We start from the raw sequence: 15206 nt of genomic DNA, 5'->3' as shown, positions 1-15206 counted from the left end.
AGAGCAGCCGCCGCCGAGTCACATGTGAGAGAATCACATGTGAGAGATGCACGGCGGCGGCTGCTCTGCGGTGCTCCCGCTGGAAGTGCTGCCGATCTCTCTCCGTGTCAGAGCGGTCAGCTGTTTGTGGTGCAAATAGATCGGCACCTGGTCCTGGGGGGGAGAGGGTGGTCGGGCAAACATAGGCATGCTCTGCATGCTCGTCATCAGTATCTGATATGCGGCTTTGCTTTGTTAGCGTGGGCAAAAGGCTACATAGTAGCAAAATTATATTGATTTTTGCAGAACGCATTGGCTTTTTTGATCACTTTAATACTAAATAAAACATTGCTGTACAGATTTAAATTTCACTTTGGGGGCTAACAGTTACTCTTTAAGGGCTAATGGCCGGTGTTCCCCCGCACTAGTAATGGTAAAATTGCTGTGCGCCCCGTGCGCAGGACAACTTTACTGCATCATTCCCCTTATCCATTTATTCTCATTAATTATCTCTCCTTATGTATCTCTTGCATTAGCTCTCTCTATAGTTAGATGTAAAATAAGTAAGGTGAGTTAACTCATGAGAAAAGCTTTGTGAATCATCCCCAGGGCAGGTAGCAATGCCATCACTCTTACCTTCTCAAAAAAGGTTGTGTCACACAAGCATCTTCTAAACAGCTCAATGTCCGACTCCAGCGAGTCTCCCGAGGTCTGTCGCCGGGACAATGTCAGCACTCCAGAGGAACGACAGAAGCGCAGAAAAGAATCCGGATTGATTGCTGCCGAGCAAAAGCTGAGAGGAGGAATGTCCTGGAAGCTGTAAAGGATGGAGCCAAATGAAGACTACACACCATAAAAAATACACAGTCCAAAAAATAAAACTTCAGTATGTGATTCCTGCCAATATTCTGCTCTTCGATATATAGAGTGGAATGGTACTCTTCACAGAGTGCCTGTTGCAGTGAATGTGCTGTCAGGGATCTCATGTAATTAAATAAACAGCTCTCATTATCCCCATGTAATGCAATTAGGAGAGAGCGGAGCTACCTCCCCGGCAGTGTGTGTAGGAAGCGGAGCATGGAATCACTTCCACTGACTGGCTTTACTGGAAGACAGCAGCTCCTCAGGACTGCCGCTGGTAAAAACACACAGTGCCTCAAGGGAACTCGGCATTGTTCAACAAGTTATAAACAAAATGAGAGACTTTCATTACACAATGTACCGGCGGAGAGGGACGTGCTTGTGTCATACCCATGGCAGTGAGCACATCCCTGACAGAAGTGACATGGGCACAGGATGGGGACTCAGAGTAAACTGTGACATTCCAGGCAGCAGGCAATGGAATGCTAGTACACTGGAGAATTACTGGCTTGTCTGGAACATAAATAGTTCATACAGCAGCTCTGCAGACCTGTCCCACCCATTCATCATCAGACATGCTTGGAGGAATGGATGCCAGTCTCGGCGGCATGCGCTGCACACGCCAATATGAGCTACAAGATGCCTGTGGGAAACTTGGGGGCTCATTCACAAAGCTTTACAGTTGAATTATCTCACCTTTTTTATTAACTCACAATTTATCTCTTCCTGACTGACTTAACTCATGGTTTATCTCTCCTTATTTGACTTAACTCATGACTCAGCTCTCCTTTAAGCGGACTTGAACTGAGAACTACTTCTCTGCTCTAAAAAATAAGCAACAGCATAATAATCTTTAAAGAAAAACATTTCTTTATTACAGCTAATACAAATCCTGCAATAAATCTGCAGTGGGTCTACTTCCTGCTTTCATGGAAGCAGACATAGGGTTAACATCTTGTGTTTACAGTTTAGCTGATCTGCCAAGGCAGTCAGCCGACACAGCTGAGAGATCAAATTACAGTTGTGATTAGTCACAGATGAGGGGGAATTAGACAGGCTAAACACTCTAAATACATACAGGGTGCATTTCTCTCTGTTTTCCATCTCTCCTGTGCAAGAGTTCAGGTCCACTTTAGGGCAGGTTCACACGGACGCTTGGCGGTTTACTGCTAAGCGTCTGGGACTTGTCGTTTAAACCTAAAGAATGGGAGCATTTACATCGCATGGTTAACGTCGATTGCGCAAGCACGGAACTCCGATCCCGATTTATCATGTCGTTTCAGACACCCCTAGAAGCCTCATGCGGCTTCTAGTGTTGATTCACCGCTGCGTCTTCATGTTCCCTTGCGGGGACGAAAATCGCCAATCGCGATGGGATGCCCATTATTGCTGCAAAAAGCCCCCAAACGAGACGCCACGCGACAAGAAACCGGAAGCCACCTGTCTGAACCGGCCCAAAACTCACTTCCGTCTCTCTTTATCTGTTTATCTCAAGAATGATCTATCCTGATTTGTTTATCTCCTGCTTATCCTAAGGGCCAGTTTCCACTAGAACGAATCTGCATGCGTTTTCTGCATGCAGATTCGCATAGCCAATAATAGTCAATGGGCCTGTTTACACTTGTCAGGAAATCTGTGCGGTGGACTGTGCAGAGAAAATCTGCACTTACAGTTGAGGTGAAAAATAAGTAACCTTTGTGAATCAACCCCTTCACGGTTTCATTTTTACTAAAACAGAAAGAGAAAAAAATAAAAGAAAGAATGCCGATATATGAAACCGTAACATTTCCATTTTTATTTGTGGGTTTGGGGAGCAAATACTCCCCTTTTATATTTTATCCCTGCTGACCTCATAAATGATTGATATTTTTCTGATCAAAAATCTTTTTTCTCTACCGTGCAGCAGATTTTAGAGGAAACATGAGCCCCTATCAAGTGTGTTGCTACAGCTAGCTTTGTACAGTTTATTGCATTACAAAGGGTGTAGGTGTAAGCTGGACACTGCTCCAGCCAAGTCGCTAAATGACTGCAGGCAGGTGCAGATCTCCTGCTTTGTGCAGATGATTACTTATGCAGGAAAAGGAAATAACTGGGCTGTCTGTAATAAAACAGAGTACAGGCAGTCCCCTACTTATAAACCGGTTCCGTTCTGGGAGACCATAAGTTGAGTCGTGTGTTATACATGGTGAAACGTGGATAAATTATTTACTATGGGACTCTTTGGATTAGGACTGTAACGATTGTGGAACTTATTCCGTGATCAGCGCACAACGCGTGCGCTGATACGGCGGAAATCCTCCACAAGCGTATATTTGCAGGAACCCAGCAAAAGGTGCTACGCACCCGTAGAGGAAAAATTCCTGTCGGCAGATGGCGTTGGGGAGTGCAGAGGAACCAATCCTCTGTACCTCCACAAATGCCAGACAGGAATTTGTACGAAGCGCAGAACGCAATCGCAAGAGAGGCGATTGCGAATGAGAACGAGCAAAGGGACAGATTGTATGTGTGTGTGCCAATCTAGTCGCCACCCTGCGACTGCGCACACACAACAGCAGATATGAAATAGGAACGCGATCGCGAGAGGTGCGATCGCCAGACGTGACACAAGGCAGATCAGGACAGAATACGAGGGTAGCAAAGGCACAGTAAATAATACAACGAGAAGATGCGGAAAACAACAAACGCTAGCTAACCGCGAACACCGCACTCATTCGCAACAGTGCACGCGGTTATGCGCGGTCTCCACGTGATAAGCACAATAGAGACAAGCACGCCTAACTAACCATCGACAGACAAACATGAAACAGAGGACGCGAACGCTTGCTTAACGGTTACCTCACCGAGCCTCCAGCAAGCAGTCGTAGCAGATAAGACAGACACACGAAAACAGGGACAAGCGAGAGATAGGATCCACAGCACTAGCGAAAAGTGGCTAGCGCGATCCAGGTACAGAGTAGCAGAACAGAAGGATTCCCAGCGCTAGCGAAAAGTAGCTAGCGCGATCCCAGGAGACAGAACAGAAGGATCCCCAGCGCTAGCGAAAAGTAGCTAGCGCGATCCCAGGAGACAGAACAGAAGAGATAGCTGGTAGCAACCGCTGCACCAGCTATACTCCAAGAACAGAGATCAGAACCATTTCCTGTCGACCACCATAGGGACAGGACAATGGCAACAGGCAAGACAAGACAGAACAGGCAATACAGATAATACAATCCTAACTGCACTAGGGAAATCTGCCTAGCGCAGATTCAGGAATTACTCTAAGCTGATGTTCAAACAGAGAGCAAGACTGACACCCCACCAGGAGTGTTACATAGGACGAAATCCTTATGAACAGCGAAGCATTGTGGGAAAGACATAGTACTTATAGTACACGCCTCCAATGAATGTGGCCAGGCAATTTGCATGACAACGTATGCAAATTCCTCTGCAAGCACAAGCTGCAAAACTGACAGAAGCTCTTCTTTCCAGAGTCCTGCAGCATGCAAATCTACACAATGGTCAAAAGGCTGGCTGCCTGCACAGGCAGCTGAGCAAATCACCACAAGGACCTTTAGTATATAATACTGTAACATTTAGCAATGTTACAATTAGAGATGGCCCAAACGGTTCGACCGCAAACTTTTTTCATGCAAACTTTGGTGGTTCGCGTTCATGGTGAACCGCGAACTGTATGGCGGTTCGACCCGCTATTATAAAAAGCAGGCAGCATCAGCCAGTTCCCTCATTCGTGTGGCTGCAGTAATTAGAGAAGGGAGAGGTGCTGCAGAGACATTAGGGAAAGCTTATTTAGGCTATAGGCTTGTTAGGTTGCTCTTTCTTGCTGATACTTATTGCTAAAATGCACTACTCATCCTCAACAGCTCTTCTGAGAGCTAATGTTGTTCTTGTGATCTAATTATTTTTGTGTGTGTGTCCCACGGACACTTGTGTTGCATATACAGCCCTGTCAGTAAGTCTTTGCTGCTGGACTTTGGCCCCTTGGTAATTCCTACTGTGCCACTGCCAGGCCCAGCACATTCAGTGACTACCTGTGTGTGTGAAAGGTGCACATTTGTAATACCCATCACTGCATATACCTACCTGTTGTTCAGTACACCCACCTACCTACGTGAGCGCACGCAGTGTGTTATTGAATACCACCAGTCACTATACCTGTTCACAGTACGTGTGTGTGTGTGTGTGTGTGTGTGTGTGTGTGTGTGTGTGTGTGTGTGTGTGTGTGTGTGTGTGTGAGACAGCTGCACATTTGTAATACACATCACTGCATATACCTACCTGTTTAGTGCCCCCACCTACCTACGTGAGCGCATGCAGCGTGATATTTAATATCACCAGTCACTGTACCTGTTCACAGTGTGTGTGTGTGTGTGCGTGCGTGTGTGTGTGTCAGCTGCACATTTGTAATACTCATCACTGCATATACCTACCTGTTGTTCAGTGCACCCACCTACCTACGTGAGCGCATGCAGTCTCACGGCACCTGTTCACGGTACCTGTGTGTGTGTGACAGCTGAAAATTTGTAATACCAGTCATTGCATAATTGTTCACAGTACCTGTGTGACCGTACGCTGTGTAATATACCACTCCTTGTATACCTGTTAACTGCACCTGTGTAACAGCGGCACATTGTATTGTAATACCAGTCACTGCACCTGTGTGACTGCACATTGTATTAGTCAAGTCAGTGCATACCTTTCACCTCATCCCCCCCGATATGGACAAAGCAGGTAGAGGCAGAGGCAGGGCCAGACCCAGAGGCAGGCCACCCGGCAGGTCTGTTCGAGGTCGTGCTGACGTGATTTCGTGCAGACCTGGCCCAAAGTACAGTGCTCAGAAGAAGGCACGTCCCATCAACTCAAGATTGTCAGGACGTGGTTGACTATTCAACACAGAACACCTAATTTTCCGCTGCCACCAGCGCTACTACAAGCACCACATCCGCTGCATTTGACACTTCGCAGGAATTATTTGGTGGGGAATTAACGGATTCCAGCCACTACTGCAACAAGATGAAGGCGCTAAGCAAGTTACACCACCTCATACGGCTGAGTTAGGCGACACTATGGACCTAATGTGTGAGGAGGAGGATGATGAAGTACCTACTGTTGGTACAGTTTATGAGGTGTCTGAGGCAAGCGAAGATGGGGATGATGATTATGATGATACAGATGCCACGTATGTTCCTAAGAGACAAGATGACCAAGGGGACAGTTCAGAGGGGAAGTCAGAGAGGAGTAGGAGGAGATGAGTTGCTGAAAGAAGCAGGGGGAGCTCATCTTCAGAAAAAGCTGGTGGCAGTGTCCGGCGCCATGTATCGCCACCTATGGACAGCCAGCCAAAATGCCCTTCAACGTCAGCTGCTGAGGCCACCATAGTGCCCACACCCCAGGGGGGCTCAGTGGTTTGGACATTTTTGTGTGTGTCTGACTTAGATCAGAGCAATGCCATCTGTTTTCTCTGCCGCCAAAAATTGAGCCGTGGAAAGGCCAACAGCCGCGTAGGGGCAACTGCCTTACGAAGGCACATGGAGAAAAGGCACAAACTGCAATGGAAAGAGCACCAGAGGAAAAGCAGCACACAAAAGAAAAGCCACCCTCCTTCTCCTCTTCCTCCTCCAGGTGCAGCATCTTCAGCCGCTTTCACCCTTGCACCTTCACAATCACAGCCACCCTCCTCCACTCCGCCTCTCACCTTGAGAAGTTTCTGCTCCTCTGCCCACAGCAGCAGCCAAGTGTCTGAGGGTAATCTTTGAGCGGAAGAAGACAATGTCTGCCAATCACCCCCTTGCCCGGTGTCTGACAGCTGGCTTGGTGGAACTGTATCTTCCACTGCGGTGTCCCAATGGCCACAAATATTCGGAAGGCCTCAGAGACCACCAGCTGGTATGGTAAGTGACTGGCCTTAGCCCTTCTGGATCCACCCTCCACCAACGCCTGGACCGGCAGGTAGCCGACTACCTGGCCCTAAGTGTGGATGTAGACAATGTGAGCAGCAATGAACCCTTGGACTACTGGGTGTACAGGCTCGACCTGTGGCTAGACCTGTCACAATTTGCCATCCAACTTCTGTCTTGCCCTGCCTCAAGCGTCCTGTCAGAAAGGACCTTCAGCGCAGCTGGAGGCATTGTCACTGAGAAGAATAGTCCCCTAAGTCACAAAAGTGTTCAGTACCTCCCCTTTATCAAAATGAGTGAGGCATGGATCCCGGAGGGCTACTGCCTGCCCAAAGACAGTCAGTCACCTCACACATCATCTCTGCCTGCACGCCGTGTAACTGCCTGCCCCATGACTAAGCTGGTCTCCACACAGCATCTCTGCCTGCAGAATGCTTGACTGCCTTCTCCGCCACCACCAACAGGGTCCAGGACTCCAGGCGGAATCCTGATTTTTTTAAGGCCGCTGCTAGCAGCGGCCGCTATAATAATTTTTCTGGTGTGTGTACATGCCTGCCTAATTTTTCTGGCTGCACTGCAGCTGCAACAACAAAACAAAAAGGCATGTAATTGTGTCAATTCCCCTTCGTGATCGTTACCTTGCCGTGATTTAGGGACTTGCGTATCACAATGAAGCAATGACCGCCGGCTATATGAATGTCTCGGGAAGGGGGCGGGGGCGGCACACCCAAGAAAATAAGGTCGTTGCTTCATTGTGGACAGACTAAATTTGATTAGCTGTACAGTCACTGCTCTGTCATTGAGCTACCTCAGCCCAACCATATGGGCTTGAAAACCGCCATGGCCTGCACTCTCGCCATGGTGCGCACCAGTCCAGCACAGCCATCCCCACACAAACAGCTGTGTGCGGTGTGTTACACAGTGAGTTTGGTCTGTCAGTGTGAAGCTGTACTCCATGTACACTCCCTGATTGATGTATACACATGCAAGATGTTTTAAAGCCCTTTAGGCCTCCAATTTAGCATGCAATCTGATTTCTGCCCTTAAAACGCTGCTGTGCGTCAAATCCAGATTTTTCCCCGGGACTTTTGGCATCTATCCCACTCTGCCATGCAAAAACTTAGATGTTAGACCCCTTGAAACATCTTTTGCAGCACTTTTGTGGCCAGCATAAAGGTTTCTTATTTTCGAAGTTCGCCTCCCCATTGAAGTCTATTGCGGTTCACGGAAGTTCGCGCGAACCGAACTTTTTGCAGAGGTTCGCGAACCGAAAATCGGAGGTTCGAACCATCTCTAGTTACAATATGTGATTAAAAAAACAGTATTGTATACTTCGTACATGGAAACAACTTTGTGTTTCTGAAACATTGTAACGTGAGTCGTTTTAAGTAAGGGACTGTCTATAATATTCCATTTGAGAAATGAAGTGTTATTTTCAGTTGCAGTTTTCAAAATTGATAGCTGGCTACAAATCAAATCATTTCATAACATTAAATAGAAAAAAAATATGCAGCAGCAGATCAATGTTTATAGCAAATCTTTATCAAGAATGGAATTCAATTCAAAAAATAAACTTGCCTAATTGTGGTTCTGATTCTTGCCTCAAATACTTTCTGAATTATTTTGACTCATCTGTTATTGTAGGTCAGTGATGGCTAGCCTTGGCACTCCAGCTGTGGTGGGACTACAAGTCCCATGAGGCATTGCAATACTCTGACAGCTCTAAGCATAACTCGGGGAGGCAGAGGCGTGATGGGATTTGTAGTTTTGTCACAGCTGGAGTGCCAAGGTTAGTCATCAGCGGTTCAGGGTTTTAGCCAAGACTAAAGCTAAAAGATCAGTACAAAAGCCAAGCGCATGGCATTTTTGGGCAGCACGGTGGCGTAGTGGTTAGCGCTCTCGACTTGCAACGCTGGGTCCCTGGTTCAAATCTCAGCCAAATCAACACCTGCAAGAAGCTAGTATGTTCTTCCCGTGTCTGTGTGGGTTTCCTCTAGGCCCTCTGGTTTCCTCCCACATCCCAAAAACATACAGATAAGTTAATTGGCTTTGGCCTAAAATTGGCCCTAGACTATGATACATGCACTACTCGATACATACACAGGAATAGGACTATGGTAGGGACTAGATTGTGAGCCCCTCTGAGGGACAGTTAGTGACAAGACAATATACTCTGTACAGCTCTGCGTAATATATTGACGCTATATAAATACTAAAATAAATAAATAAAATAAGCAAGTAGTAGTATGGTTGCCTCCATATTCCTCTCACTTCAGGTTCCCTTTAAGCCTAATAGGCCTATATACCCAGAGTTACCGTATATTCAGGCATAGATGCAGGTTAATTTTATGGAAAAATAACAACTGGCTGAGAGAAAACGAAGCCTGATTGATTTTTTCCTGAGCAGTCAGCCAAGAGGTAGAGGGCCGGCCACACTAACACAAGACTAGAGCCCAATCCAAAAACAGGTTGCCAAAAAAAGCAAAGAAGAAAATCGTCTGATATGTTTAAAGCTAATCTGTCACAAAACCTGAAAAACAGAACGTATTTAATGATGAAAGAAACAAAGCCAGAGGTTACCTTCGGTAAAAACTGCACATCAAAACACTGCAGAGGCTTTGGCCCTTGGAATTTGGTGAAAATGAAATGTAAAGTACTTTCCAGAGTGAAGTAAAACCACTCATCACCTGAGGTTATGTAATAGGAAGGCTTAGGAGGTGGAAGAGGGGATGTCTAGGTTAAAAACTGCAAACAGCTTCAGCAACTACTATTATCAATTAATGCAATTTTTCCTCATATATTCAAAAGGGACGAGATGCAAATAATTCCAGGTAGAATCAAATTCTTCTGAGTTTATTGAAATTTTGCTTGCAAGTTTATGCAACTTAAAGGACCACTATCGCGAAAAATTGTAAAGTTTAAATTACATGTAAACACATTCAAATTAGAAGTATGTTTCTTCCAGAGTAAAAGGAGCTATACATTACCTTTCTCCTATGTTGATGTCACTTGCAGTAGTTAGTAGAAATCTGACAGAATCAAAAGGTTTTGGACTAGTCCATCTCTTCATGGGGAATGCTCAGTATGGCCTTTATTCTTTATAAAGACACTTCCAAAAAAGGATTTATACAAAGATGCTGGCCAGCCACCCTGCTCGCTGAACAATTATTTGGCAGCTGGATGGTGCAACTGCCATTCACCAAGTGCTTTTGAAAATAAAGAAAACCCTGAGAATCCCCCATGAGGACATGGGCTAGTCCAAAACCTGTCGGTTCTGTCAGATTTCTACTATCTATTGTAAGATGCAGCAACATAGGAAAAAAATAATTTATGGCTCATTTTACTCTGGAAGAACAGTACTTCTTAAGGCTGCCATACACTGGTCGATTGCCACCAGATCGACCAGCAGATAGATCCCTCTGTGATCGACTCTGATCAAACAGGGATCTATTGGCTGCCTACACTGCAAACAGATTTTGAATAGATTTCACTATGGAACCGATTCACAATCTGTGGAGCTGCCGCTATGCCCCCCTCCCCCCCCCCGCATACATTACCTGATCTGGCCAGCACGAGTCCCCCGGTCTCCGCTGCCTCTTCTCCGCTCTCGCTTCTCCGCGCTGGGCTCCAGCTTCACTTTACTTCCTGTCGGGAAAGTTTAAACAGTAGAGGGCGCTCTACTGTTTAATTAAACTTCCCCTGACAGGAAGTGAAGCCAGCCGCAGCCCTGGAGCCTAGAGCGAAGAAGAGAGAGCGGGGACACACGCCGGCGGAACAGGTAATGTATTACCGCTAGCGTTGGTCGTCGGACATTCTAACGCCACTATCAACGCACTCCCGATCGAGCAAAATCTTCCGCGCGGACAGATCGACGGGAACGATCAATTTCGGACGGAATTCGATCGTCCGGTCTGTGTTTGTGCAACGATTTCACAGCAGATTCGATCACAGTGATCGAATCTACTGTATATCGGCGGGAAATAGTATAAGTGTATGGGCCCCTTTATTTGTATGTGACTACATGTATTTTAAACTTTAGAATTTTTCGTGATAGAGGTCCTTGGCGGTTATCCCGGACTAGGGTCGGTGCGGAAAACCGCAGCTAAGAGAGGTAATCCCGACCTCTGCTCGGAGTACCCTCCGGAGGCTGTATGCAGAGCAATGCCCGCAGCGGGAGAGTTTCTACATTCCTCCCAGGATCCCGACGTCGGCTGGCATTCTTCTTCCTCTCCTCTGGGGCTCTGCTTCCTGCTGGTGAGATCGCCGGCTGTCGTCATGAGAGAGTTGCAGCTCCACCCGGAGGATGGAGGCTTAGCTGCAGCCAGGGAGGTGATTGATTGCTGGGCTGCTGCAGATCTCCCTGGCACCATGATTTTTTCCAGGTTTTAGGGTCTGAAAGGGTGCAAAAAAATTGCACCACTTTTAGACCCTAAAATCCGGAAAGAATCAGAACGCCAAGGGGATTAAAGGGTACCTGAGACAAGCAATACCCCTGCATTTATACTTACCTGGGGCTTCCTCCAGCCCCATGAGGTCCATGGGATACTTAAAAACTAATTGTTTTGATAGGAGGATAAATATAATCGGATCAGTGAATAATGGCGCACAGCGCCTATGCATAAAAATGGCGCCGCATTAAAAAGATACGCTTATCGCTATTTATTGTTAGTACTGCATAATAATGGCGCACAGGGAAAAAAGCAGAAAAACGGCACACAGTAACGTTATTTATCAATAGTGGCACACGCTAACGTTATTTATCAATAGTGGCACACACTAACGTTATTTACCAATAGCCCCCTACATAAGCCAAACTGCAGACTTTATTTAACTGCAAAATGGTGAATGGATTTCATGTAACACTGTCAAGGTTAGGGTTAGGCACCACCGGGGGGGGGGGGGTCTTAGGGTTAGGCACCATCAGGGGGGTGGTTAGGGTTAGACACCACCAGGGGGGGTCTTAGGGTTAGGCACCACCAGGGGGGTCTTAGGGATAGGTAAAGGGAGGGTTCTGTGTAAGAGTAAGGTTAGGTATAGTTAAAGTACAATATACACCACCAGGGGGGTGGTTAGGGTTAGGCACCACCAGGGGGGTGGTTAGGGTTAGGCACCACCAGGGGGTGGTTAGGGTTAGGCACCACCAGGGGGGTGGTTAGGGTTAGGCACCACCAGGGGGGGTTAGGGTTAGGCACCACCAGGGGGGGTTAGGGTTAGGCACCACCAGGGGGGTCTTAGGGTTAGGGATAGGTAAAGGGAGGGTTCTGTGTGAGAGTAGGGTTAGGTATAGTTACAGTACAATATACACCACCAGGGGGGTGGTTAGGGTTAGGCACCACCAGGGGGGTGGTTAGGGTTAGGCACCACCAGGGGGGGGTTTATGGGTTAGGGGTAGGTACAGAGAGGGTTCTGTGTGTTAACGCTAAATAACAATAAGGCTTTAACGTTAAATAGCGATAAGCGGCAAACGGATTAGCGGCAACACCGTGCGCCATTATTCGCAGGCGCCATTTTCAGATGTAAGCAAATATAATTGCTTATCTCATCAGTTTATTTTCACCTCGGGTTCACTTTAACCACTTCAGCCCGCAGGTGTTTTCACCTTCAGGCGAAGGCAATTTTCCCGTCAGCGCTTCACCCATTCATCCGCCAATAACTTTATCACTACTCATCACATGTAAATGATCCATACCTTGTTTTTTTTGCCACCAGTTAGTCTTTCTCTGGGTGGTACATTTTGCTAAGAATTATTTTATTCGAAATGCATTTTAACAGGAATAAGTAAAAAATTGAAAAAAAAAAAAATATTATTTCTCAGTTTTCAGCCATTATAGTTTTATAATAAAACGTTCTACTGTGGATAAAATCCACACATTTTATTTGCCCATTTGTCCCGGTTATTGTAACGGTTTAAAATATTTCCCTGGTACAACGTATGCCGCAAATATTTTATTTAGAAATAAAGGTGCATTTTTTTAGTTTTGCGTCCATCACTAATTATAAGCCCATATGGGCTCAAGGTAATAAGGTGTATAGTAATATACCTTCACAACATACATATTTAAAAAGTTTAGTCCCTAAGGTAACTATTTATGTATTTTTTTTTTTTTTTTTTTTTTAAACACGTGTTTTTAATTTTTTAGTTAATGGGCATTGTGGGGAGGCAATCAGTTTTTATTTAGTGTGTATTGTGTTTTTTTTTCCCATTTGTACTTTAATTTTACTTTTTGGCCACTCCACTACGTGGCGCTAAGCACTCTTCTGCATTCGCCATTAGGTCACGCCGGCCACCGTGATGACGCGAGGCGGCCGGCCCAGTGTCGCTGGGAGCTGCCGGGCAGCCATTTCGGAGCGAAGGCCTAGGAGAAGAGCCAGGACGCCGTCGTGGGACCTCCCGACCTACACTGGGCTGCAAAAAGCCCAAGGTGAGTAGCAATTTCATTTTTATTTTGAGCTCGGAGTCCCTTTAAATATAAGGTATGTAAGTGGCTGACTCAGTCCTGACTCAGACCGGAAGTGACTACAGTGTGACCCTCACTGATAAGAAATTCCAACTATAAAACATTTTCCTAGCAGAAAATGGCTTCTGAGAGCAGGAAAGAGATAAAAAGGGTCAATAGTTCATAGATTTTAGCTCTGGCATACTTCAATGAACGGGTCATTAAGCAAAAACAATAAAACTGTTAAAACTTAAAAAGTAGATTTAGGCTGCTTCCACACAGAGACGTTACAGGCGCACGTTAGTGCGCCTGTAACGTTCCCCCAATGCACAGCAATGTAACACAAGTGGGCTGTTCACACAGCCCACGTTGCGTTACATGTAACGCTGCACGTTGTCGGGAAAGTGCAGCATGCTACGGCTTTAGAGCGGCTATAGCCGTGTTAGACTGTTTGCACATGCGCAGTGGGGGGCGGAGAGGAGGCGGGGAGAGCCAGCTACAGTAGCCGCGCACATGGCTACTTAATATTCACTGCACTGGCGGCCGCTGATTGGCCGGCGGGACCACGTGATGCGGAGTGTCTCGCTCCGCATCACGTGGTCCCGCCGGCCAATCAGCGCCACTCTGGGAGGCCTTATACGGATAGAGCCGCCTAACGCGGCTCACTCTACCGTCCTCTCTTGCAGCACCATACGTTGTGTTAGGTGCACGTTATGCGACCTTAACGTGGCACCTAATGCAACGTCTTGGTCTGCAAGTAGCCTTAAACATAAAATAAAACTGTGGACTATCTTAACAAGTCATTTTTAGGAGAAGGAAGATGGAAACAATTGTTTATTTCATTAGTTTATTTTTGCTTCGGGTGTCCTTTAAGTCAGAAACAGAAATATGTAATTTCCATTGATTGGAAACCTGAAATAAATCTAGAACTGCCAGTTATGAAACCAGAAGCTCCCATCAGCTGTTGGTTGATCAGTACTTGGATTAACCTCTACGTGACTGGTCTCTGGTGAACGGAAATGTAAAAACTGGGTGATACAGAGCACTGAGGCAGCAGCATTACAGTTGGAGAGCAGAGCAAGCTATTTAGACAAAGACTGGACTTCAATTCTTAATTTAGCAATGTACGAAAAGGGCTATTGTGGCCATATTTTAGTTTAACCACTTAATGACAAGCTAACTTATAAAAACGTCCTGCTAGAGCCAGAACATTTTTATAAGTCAGACAGTGCTGCTGCCGCTGTGCACATGCACATGAAAAAAGTGAAAAAAAAAAAAAAAACAAACACCAAAGAAAACATACACCTTAATTTCCAAATACTATTTTGTCACCATACTTTGCACTAGGGACATAATTAAAATGTTGTTATAACAAGGACAAATAGGCAGATAAAATGTGTGAGTTTTATGTACAGTAGCAGTGTTTATATTAAAACTATAGGGGATGAAATTTAAAAAATAGTGTATTTTTTCATTTTTTCCTTGTTTTTCCCTTTAAAATGCATAGAAAATAAAGTAATTACTGAAAACAAATATCAACCCCAAAAAGCCTAATTGGTGGTGAAAAAAAACAAGATATAGATCATTTAATTGTGATTAGTAGTGATTAAGCTATTGGCAAATGAAAGGGAAGAGCACTGAAAGGTGAAAATCGCCCTTGTCCGTTAGGGTAAAAACCGCTTTGGGGTGAAGTGGCTAAACAATGCCAGTAACCTGGCTGTCCTGCAGATCTCTTCAGCTACAATAATGGCCATTGGCCACACACCTGGAACAAGCATGCAGCCAGTGTATTCAAACTTTGTTCAGAACATCTGATCTAAGTACTAGTTCTGGGTCTGTGACTTTAAGAGGATCAGCAAGATAGCCAGGCAATTAACATGGTTTGAAAGGGGGAAAAAAAAAACCTGCAAGCCTTTACATCCCTCTCCCTATGGAATCACTTTAACCTCCTGAGCGGAGTAACGGTTTGCAATTTGGCAACGTTTTGCAATTTTTTGCCTGCCAGTCCCTCTCAGAGATCCCGCGGCCCGAA

At 45.8% G+C, this 15206-nt stretch overlaps 1 protein-coding gene across 3 annotated transcripts in view; it reads right to left on the bottom strand.

Annotated features, from left to right (window-relative positions):
* ARHGEF28 (Rho guanine nucleotide exchange factor 28) overlaps positions 1-15206 on the bottom strand; it is a 346228-nt gene that overhangs the window by 175758 nt on the left and 155264 nt on the right. For all 3 annotated transcript variants that reach the window (XM_068248416.1, XM_068248426.1, XM_068248435.1), the window contains one exon: positions 616-796. In XM_068248416.1, the coding sequence (XP_068104517.1) occupies positions 616-796 (181 nt within the window). The remainder of the gene's footprint in view (positions 1-615; positions 797-15206) is intronic.

The sequence above is a fragment of the Hyperolius riggenbachi genome, chromosome 1 (genome assembly GCF_040937935.1).
Source record: "Hyperolius riggenbachi isolate aHypRig1 chromosome 1, aHypRig1.pri, whole genome shotgun sequence".
NCBI classification, from domain to species: domain Eukaryota; kingdom Metazoa; phylum Chordata; class Amphibia; order Anura; family Hyperoliidae; genus Hyperolius; species Hyperolius riggenbachi.
Note: the sequence above shows the minus strand (reverse complement) of the source record. Positions and strands in the feature narration are given on the sequence as shown.